The 9,830-nt window shown below is 41.1% G+C and overlaps 1 protein-coding gene across 4 annotated transcripts in view; it reads left to right on the top strand.

The window, feature by feature from the left end:
* The window catches only part of allc (allantoicase), a 21,048-nt gene extending 18,377 nt beyond the window's left edge, over positions 1-2,671 (top strand). For all 4 annotated transcript variants that reach the window (XM_036210695.1, XM_024260932.2, XM_024260933.2 and 1 more), the window contains exons 9-11: positions 1,023-1,131; positions 1,796-1,914; positions 1,983-2,671. In XM_036210695.1, coding sequence (XP_036066588.1) covers positions 1,023-1,131; positions 1,796-1,914; positions 1,983-2,162 — 408 coding nt within the window. In that variant the 3' untranslated portion in view covers positions 2,163-2,671. The remainder of the gene's footprint in view (positions 1-1,022; positions 1,132-1,795; positions 1,915-1,982) is intronic.
* Positions 2,672-9,830: the final 7,159 nt, after the last annotated feature.

Genomic DNA, 9,830 nt, shown 5'->3' with positions numbered 1-9,830 from the left:
GGCGACCCGAACACCAGAGGAAGGTTAAAACCTCAAAAAGTAGAATTTTCATGGTAGGGCCTCTTTAAAGTATACTTTAATTCACAAAAGGATGCATGATAATGTAGAGGTTATCACTCTCGCCCCACAGAAAGAAGGTCCTGGTTCAAATCATGGCTGGGTTGTTCTGTGTGGAGTTTGCATGTTCTTCTTGTGCATGTGTGGGTTTCCTCCAGGTACTATGGCTTTCTCACACAATCAAAAAGCATGCTTCATTGGTTGATTGCTTCAAGGTGTACCCAGGGGTGAAAGTAAGCCGGAATGGTCCGGAGCGGCGTTCCGGTAAAAGAATTGGAGGTGGAACGCCGCTCCAGCTGGAGACATCAGCTGTGCAGCCGGTTTTTAATGTACAACACATGACAGAGGCAGTGGTCGCTCTAAAAAAATGACTCTCAAACTGACAGCAGGCGGTGCTTTGTTTGGATGTTTGCATTGTTTTTAGTGGCACATCGACCAGTTGATGTCACCTAATTTTCAATGTGAATGATACATGGAGGAGCAATGGGACAAGAACAATAAATGATTCATAAACCTCTCATCAGTATTGTTATCAGTTTAAATAGAATATGAATTTATTTCAAGACAGAAAAAGTAAATGGTGACATGATGAAATAAAGTAGTAATTTTTTTCAAAGAAAATGTAAAGAAAGAACGTGCAGAGAAAAATGAATCAGATGTTTAAGAGGAAGATCAAAGTGAGGATGAAGATGAGCAGACCAAACCTTCTAAAGGAGAGGATGAAGAGGAGAGATCTGAATTTCCTAAAGAATGCCATTCAGACACCAGAACCATCAAGCAAAGATGACTTTTCTATATTGCCAGATTCTCCTTCAATCTGGACAAATGAACAGTATGATCAGTTTAAAGACAAAAATGAATGGATCTTAAAATATTGGACATTGGTGGTGGTGGTGGTGGGGTAGTATTGGCATAACAAAAAAATCTACTTTCAGTGCTGGGTTTACCCCACCTTCTCCCTACAGGTGGACAAGTGCGGAATCCTGCAGGTGCCTGGTTATGAGTGGGCAGTGTTTCGCTTGGGTCACCCTGGGGTCATAAGCAGCATTGAAGTGGACACCACCCACTTCAAAGGTGTATCCACACTTCCTCTTCTTCCTCTCATTCCTACTTAGAGCCCCGGTCCCACTGGCTTTTACCGCCATCCCACGGCTGGAGCACGGAAAAAATGTCATCCCCGGGGTACAGACGCTGTTAGCAGTGGACTGGTAGTGCAACTGCCGAGATGTGGGCACGGAATCAACGTGCATACACAGGGTACAACATTTGGCCGCCATTACATGCGGAAAGAATTTTTAAACTGCACAAAAATTGAGACTGCGGGTGACTGCGTGTGGTACCAACGCTACCGCCGCGCAATGGCTGTGAAACATCAGTGAAACTGGAGTGTCAGTGTTAGATTGGGCCATGGCGTGAACCCCGGCGCTTGGACGCAGAAATTCTGTGTTCGTGCACAACTGTAGCACGGCCGTTTCCCCGGCCAATGTGCATTTGTAGCACTGCTTACAGCGTCTGTTTAGCAGCTGAGCATGGGAGGACACGCTTACATGTGATTAAGCAGTGCTCTGGCAGTGGACTGGACTCCAGTGTCTGTATTGCTGCTATTCCACCAACATGCATAAAGTTGGCGCGTCTAAGCACGTGTGGCAGATTTTCCAAGTTTTTTACCTGTGATATGGCTGTCAAATCCTGTGGGACCGGGCCTTAAAGCTAATTAGAACATGACATTTGCATTCAGGTAACTTTCCGGACTCCTGCCGGATAGAGGCATGTTTGCTGACCCAGGAAGAGGAGGGGCACTTCATAAGGACCAGCTGGAATTCGGTGAAGTGGGAGAAGCTTCTCCCCTCGCAGAAGGTGATTTTAACAGTCATTACTAGTTTGTTGTGTTGGGACTTTAATAAATGTGTCATTCTCTGTTGCAGCTCCATCCTCATTGCAGGCATCAGTACAGTGCTGCAGACCTCACACTGAGCATGGTCTTCTCTCACATCCGACTCATAATCTCACCAGACGGGGGTGTCAGTCGCCTGCGGCTTTGGGGTCGACCCACACCACTTAATGTAGTTCCCACCAATCTGAAAATGCAGAGATCAAAACTGTGAGAAGATACTGAGATCCATCAGAAATGACCATCTGATTTTATAATTCAGAAAACCCTTGTATTGGTTATGTTTCATTTGAAATTACTTACATCTTTCCACACTCATGCAACACTGCTGTTCACCTTTTGTAGGTTTCCTGCAATTGGCAATAATTACAGTAACCTGTAATGATCCTAACCACCTATAGTCCAAAAGCAGAATTTAAAGGTTGATTGGTGACTCCAAATTGCCTTTTGGAAGTGAATGAGTGTGGAACCTCCCTTCACCCTGAGGCAGCTGGGTTAGACCCCAGATTCTCTGTGACTCAGCACATGACTCAGCAAGAAAATACGGTGGACAGAATAAAATGCCTCTAAAAATGTGAATCAACGCTTTTGTATTGGTCAGAGATTTGCTTGCATATTTTTCCTGTAAAATGGAGTATGAGATGTCTTGAAATATTGCATGTAATCATGAAAACCTGCAATCAGATTCAAGCAAAGTAGAGAGTAAAAAAGTAATCAACTGGACTTGGTTTTATTTTAGAAGATGTTTCACCTCTTCTCTGTGATGTTTTCTCAATTCTGAAGAAGTTGACAGCTTTTTGAGATGTCACTGTGGTGGAGTCTTTCTGGATAGTTCTGAATCTATACACAACATTAATAATGCCAAACTAGTTTAGTAACCACCTGTAAAATAATCCTCAATAGGTTGGAAAGGAAGGAGCAGAATTACACATTAGAATTTAACAGTGCTCTTACTGTTAAAATTGAAAAACTGTTTTAATGACTTTCACTCTTACACAAGAGGCTTAGCATCACTCGGTCTGCCTATTTCCATCTTCGTAACATTAACCGTCTGCACCTCTCTCTCACTGTTCACTCCGCTCCTATCTTAGTTCACAGTCTAGTCACTTTGCGTCTAGATTACTGCAATTAATTTCTTTCTGGTCTGCCATACAAAACTCGCAATAAACTGCAACTGGTCCAGAACTCAGCTGCCCGCTGTAACAAAGAGGCTGAGGCATTGAGATCCATATGCAACAGAGTTTAATGGCACAACGTCCGACAAGAGCAAAAGCAAGGTGAAGTCAAACTCCAGGCAAAGGTCAGACAAGGAGCGAGCAGGAAACAGAGGTCAAAAACACAAGGAAGCAATAAGTAGAAACTGCTCAGAGTTGTATCAGTGGCAAATACAATACTTCACACAGAACAGAGTCCAGAGAGTGACCAAGGCCTTGTCCACACGTAGGCGGGTATCTTCTAAAAACAAATATATTTTTATATGTTTTGTCCTATCATCCACACAAAACCGAAGATTTAAGTCAGTGAAAACGGTGCATTTGGAAAACTCCGGCCAAAGTGAAGATTTTGGAAAACTTCGGTTTTGCGTCTGAGTGTGGACATAAATAACCGGTGATTTACGTTTTTAAACATCACTTTTTGCGACAATTAATGCATAAACGTCAGTACTAGCTGCGTTTCCATTACACATTGCGCAAAACTTTATCAAAACTCAAGGAATTTAGAAAAAACATTGTTTAGAAATGACACTGTTTCCTTTAAATCATCATTTTGCGATAAAGCACAAACCAACTCATGCAATAAGTCATGAAAAACCCAACATGAATGAGAATAAGTGTTTTTTTTTATTTGATTCACTAAAAAAGGAGATTGCGGTGACGTCACAGCTCTGTCTGGAGTCTATTGACAGTCTCAGGTGCACGTGAGAAACCTGTTCAGTGGTTTTTAAAATAAAATAACCATTCCAGCAAGTAAGCTGCTGGACCTTTTTCTGTTTAAAAACACGACGAGATCCATTTAAGTTTCTGTACCTGCACTCGCGCTTTTCCTCAAACGAGACTTCAGCATCTTCAGACTCCAAGCTGCAGAAGTGTAGCTGCAGATGAAGCGATGAGGAAATCTTGGTGATTTTATTATGGAGGAGCTGCACGATTCCCTATGAAACGCAACTTATAATGAGCTGTGAAGGTGTTGGATCGCTCCTGCCGCCCGCTGTGTTGCGCTCAGGACAGACAAAGAGGCGCATGTATTTCGAAAAAAGTCTTTCCATTATAGTTTTGTGAAAAATGTGTGTTTCGATATTCCCCAAATACCACCTCCTCTAAGAGCAAAAACTTTTATTTCGAAAAATGCGAGTTTTTTCGAAATTGTGGTGTTTCCATTAGGAGAATTTATTATCGAAATTCCAATTTCCGAAATTTCAGAGTTAATTAAAACACTGTCAACTACTGTTCTGGTAAGCTCATAACCGCGTCTAAGAGTGCAAGTATGCGGGGATGGAATTATTTTTAAGACAATCATGTGTGGACGCAACAGTCAGCAGATATGCGTTTGTAGAAATACCCGCCTATGTGTGTACATGGCCTAAAATACAGAGGATAATGAATGATGAGAACCAGCTGGTGGTGATGTGGCAGGAATGTGACAGGTGAGGACAGAGCTGGTTAGTTTTCAGGCAAGAGCTCCCTCTGGTGGTCAGAGGTGAAGATGGATGGCTGATCCCTGAACTCCATCATTTCACCATATCACCCTCGTCCTCCAGCAACTACACTGGCTACCCATTAAATTCAGAATCCAGTTCAAACTCCTTCTTCTCACTTTTAAATCCCTTCACAACCTGTCTCCTCCCTACCTCACCGATCTTCTCCATATTCCCACTCCCATTCTCTCCGGTCTTCTGCTTCTCTCCACCTCACTGTACCCCTGTCCATCTGGTTACCATGGGGAGCCGAGCCTTCACCCGCTCAGCTCCCAAACTCTAGAACTCTCTTCCCCCTGACCTCCGTAATATCAACTCTTATCCCTTATTCAAATCCAGACTTAAAACCCACCTGTTTAAATCTGCCTTCGCACTTTGACCCAGTACCCACCAATTTTCTGTTTGTTGATTTTATTTTGTCTTGCTTTTAATTAAATTCAATTAAATTCAGTTTTATTTATATAGCCCAATATTCCGAACAATGGCATCATTGAGCTTCATAGTCATAAAATATAAACAATAGCTAATTGCTAAACTAAACGGACTAAATAAAACTTTTATCCCTGCCCTTAGACCCTCCCTCCTGGTAAGGTAAAACTAAAAAAAACCTGATTCAGAAAAAAAAGAAGAAACCTTAGGGATGCTCACCTGAGGGAGAGATCCTATCCCAGGACGGACAGGAGATTTACCAGAACTGTTAAAGAAGAATTAACTTATCTAACTCTACAACTATATGTTTAAATAGTCTAGCAGATGAGCTTCATCCAGACGGGCTGAAGGACAGCTGAGGATGTGAGATGTGCCAGAGTCGAAGTCCACTGCCGGGAACAGGAACACCGACGAGTCTCCCAGAAACTGAAATCTCTCCCGTTCTCCCCGGAGGGGAGTGGGAAAGAGGGAACAACATATGAATCACACCTTACCATCAAATGCATACAGAACAAGTCTATGATACATAACTAATTGAAAAATAAATAATAAAAAAAGAGGAGAGGAGAAGTAGATGAAAATAGAGGACAGAAGCCCAGTCCACCATACTTTCCCCAGCTTCTAACTTCTAGCAGCCTTCTATGTTAATATGTAGAGAATCTACCTATTTTTTGCATTTCAACCATATATTGGAGGAGCGAATGTGTGAATTATAGTAATTATTTACCCAAACTTCATTACAGTACGAGAGCATAATGTTAATTATCCTATGATTACTAGCTAGCCTGGCAACAGTCCTGTTCAAAGAAGAATATCTTAAGGCTAACTTTGAAGGTAGAAACTGTGCTGGCCTCTCTGACATGAGCTGGGAGCTTATTCCATAGAACAGGGGCTTGGTGGCTGAAGATTCTACCTCCAACTGTACTTTTAGAAATTCTAGGAACTACAAGCAGTCCAGCATTTTGTGAACGAAGTGTTCTGACTGGTTGGTAAGGAACTATGAGATCTCTAATATAGAGCCTTATAGAATAGAATAGAATAGAATAGAATAGAATAGAATAGAATAGAATAGAATAGAATAGAATAGAATAGAATAGAAAATACTTTATTAATCCCTTTGGAAGTCCTCAGGGAAATTCAGGTACCAGCGTCCGTACAGCACACAAATGGAGTAAAATACAAAAATAAGTAAAATAGAATAACAAAATAAAGTAAAATAAAATAGAATAGCAAAATAAAGTAAAATAGACTGAATATAAAGTAAAATAGACTGAATATAGCTAAATATGCAATAGAAAAAAATATAAATAATGCAGAAAATCAACATTGCACGATACCCTGAGTGTTTGTACATATTGCACTGGTAAGTATTGGTAAGAGTGGGTTAACAGGAAGATTTTTAACTTGATCATGGATTCAACTGGGAGCCAGTGGAGTGAAGTTAACACAGGAGTGATGTGTGCATGAATTCAGTTTCTCTAAGTGGTCATTCTGGTCTGGTTTAATGGATAAATACAGCTGTGTATCATCTGCATAACAGTGAAAATGAATGCTATGTTTCCTGATTATGTTTCCTAAGGGCAGCATGTAAAGCGTGAACAGAATGGGCCCTAGAACTGAGCCCTGTAGCCCTGTTAGCTCCGTAGCTAACTCGAGTACAATGAGAGGACTGTCCATTTACATTAACAAACTGGTATCTATCAGATAAATAGGATTCAAACCACTGGAGGGCAGATCCCCTGATCCCCATGTCATGCTCTAGTCTCTGGAGTAAGATGCTGTGGTCGATGGTATCAAAGGCTGGGCTGAGGTCTAACAGGACCAGAATAGAGATTAGTCCCTTTTCTGAAGCCACTAGCAAGTCATTAGTAACTCTGACTCAGATTTTGGTGACGTTACATTTATTTTCAAAGAAGTATTTTCATTTTATTTTTTATAGTGCCGTTCTTACTTTTATTTTTATCTAGCATGAAAGAGATATATTATTGTGTTTCGATTACTACCAAACTAGATTCTAAATTTGGCAAAAGCTTAGAAAAAATCTGTAATTTTCAATGCCAGGTAAGCAGTTTGACAGAAAGGTGAGGCAGCACATCTGTCTGAAAATCCCTTCAAAGTTCAGTTGACAGTGTTTTAAATGTTCTAACGCGGTCACGTTTAATCTCAGGAAGTACTATGATCATACTGTACATGGTAGTGTTTTGTGAAAACTGATTGGTGTTTTTAGGAAGGCAAACTTACATACAGTGTAAGACAATTCGACAACAGCAGAAATAGTACGCTGAGATTTGCAAAGTTAGTGATGAATTCAGTTAGCCACAACCGAAAATGAAAGATTGGTCTTATTTTATAAAAAAAATGCCAGTTTTTTTCGAAATTGTGGTGTTTCCTTTAGGAGAATTTACTATCGAAATTCCAATTTGCGAGATTTCAGAGTTAATGGGAATGCGACGATTGATTATCTCGTTAAGGAGAAAACGATAAAAAAAAGAAAAAGTTGGACACGCCGTTTTTGGCTTCAGAAATAATGAACATCTATTTTTAAGATGTTTTAATTTTTAATTCTTTATAAAGACAGGTGTGATTTAAAAAAATTGCATCACAATAAAATTAAAATTTTGAGCAGCTCTCAAGTGAGTTGTGCTATTTTTAGAAGAGACCTGCGGGCGACTGATGAGGTGCTTGCGGGCGACCTGGCGCCCGCGGGCGACGTGTTGGTGACCCCTGCCTTAACGGAATGAGCAATCTAGTAAGTGTTTAAGTACTGTTGTTGTTTTGTTGTATACATATTAGGACGAGGGTTAACCCTTATGCTATCTTATGGGGTCCAGATGACCCTTATGTTAATGTATGATCCCTCCCATGACAGAGTTGGACAGGATTTCATGTCTATCACGGACACCATTGAAGATTAAAAAAAAAATTCTTAAGGAAAAAATAAAAGTTCAGCGCGGTGTCCTGTGGGGTCCAGATGACCCCACTTTAAATGTAAACATTACTAGTATTGCACAAGGGTTTACAAAGTTACAGGCAGGGCTCCAAAAAACGATTATTTTAACAGACGACTAATCAGCGATTATTTTTTTTGATTAGTCGACTAATTGGGTCATGGGCAAACTAAAGTGGATGTAAAGTACTCATCTTAATCATCATTAGCTTAAAACTAATAGAAAGTAAAGACAATTTAGATAATAGTTTATTAAACTTTCTAAGGAATCGTGTTGCTTCTGTCCTTCATCAGATTCTGGTATTAAAACAAGATTAAATCAAGTGAGATCGGCATCTGAAACAAGGAACTATTTTTAACCAAAAATAAAGTTTTGGTCTCGCTGACTAAAATATGAAAAAGTATTTTTTTCGGTGCTGAACGCTCACTTTGTTAAACTTTACTACACTCTGATTCCACTTAATACAAAGTAAGGACTATTAAATAAGTCGTCGATTACTCGACTAATCGATTGTTTTGACAGTCGATTAGTCGAGTAATCGATTATTTTGATAATCGATTAGTCGATTAATCGCGGCAGTCCTAGTTCCAAGTAGAGCTTCAATGAGCATCAATAAGAAATGGGAGTGAAACAGAAATGTTTTAGAGCTAAGAATCCACTAAAAGCAGCAAATAAACAGAATAATATATTGTTTTTGTATTTTCTCACCCTTGTATTGTTTCTACTGTTTCTCTCTTTCAGATCCAGACCAGGTCTGAGAGCTTCAGACTCTTTGAAACCTCATTGGAGAGAGACTTCACCGTAGCCAATCTTCACCACCGGGCCAGCAGGAGCTCTTCCCTGGGTGCGGTGTGTTCGTGTCATCGTTCTGCCTTGCTGCCATGAACCACGCATCTAAACCACATCGCATGTTTCAGAAGCAGAAGATCAGGAGGGTTCCAGGACCTGATGGAGTGTCTCCATCCTGTCTGAAAGTTTGTGCTGACCAGCTGGCTCAAACTTTCATCCGCCTCTTCAACAGCTCCACCATCATCCTGGTTCCTAAGAAGTCCCCTCTCACATGGCTAAATGACGTGGACGATGCAGTCAACATAGCTCTCCACTACATCCTACACCACCTTGACTCTGCAGGGACCTATGCATGTGTAGCAGTGGTCTGTGCAGCTGCACTCAATCTCCCAATCACTGACAACCTGGGGCAGGATATAAAAATGGTTTGGCTCACCCTATGGGAGTCTAATGCACTGTGCCCAGCCACACCTACTTCTTGTTTGTCAGCTCTCTGCTGGTTTGGGTAAGGTCAGCCTTGCTGTCTCCTGTTGGGATGAACTATGATCTGGGTTTTAACTTGTCTTCATATGTTCTGTCAGCAAACAAAGCCCTCCAGTAACTGGAGAGGCTGTTCTGCTGGATCATTTTCCCTCCAGCCGTTCAGGTGACATGGAGCATTTTAGGTATTTAGACCTATGCCTGTTGACTTTTAATTCTTAACTGCACTTTTATTTGTTTCAGGTGCAGAGAGGGCACCACTGTTGTGTTTTATTTACTGTTTTGTTTTGTTTTTAAGCTGTTGTCACAGCCCCTACCGCCAATTTTAACCGCACCATAGACATGTAGGGCCGCTGGTGGGAGGGTGACGGGGCATCTCTGCGAGAAATCAGGAGATGCCCTGTTAAGGCCTTCTCACCAATTTTAACTGCACCCCCTTAGTACACACACCTTTAACACCACAAATATACACTCTAACAAGCAAACACGCATGCATCACACAAGGAAGGTGGGACCTTCGACCTTCTGTCCCCTACCCCAT

The sequence above is a fragment of the Oryzias melastigma genome, unplaced genomic scaffold, assembly GCF_002922805.2.
Source record: "Oryzias melastigma strain HK-1 unplaced genomic scaffold, ASM292280v2 sc00160, whole genome shotgun sequence".
NCBI classification, from domain to species: Eukaryota; Metazoa; Chordata; class Actinopteri; order Beloniformes; family Adrianichthyidae; genus Oryzias; species Oryzias melastigma.
This window is presented reverse-complemented; position numbering and strand designations above follow the sequence as displayed.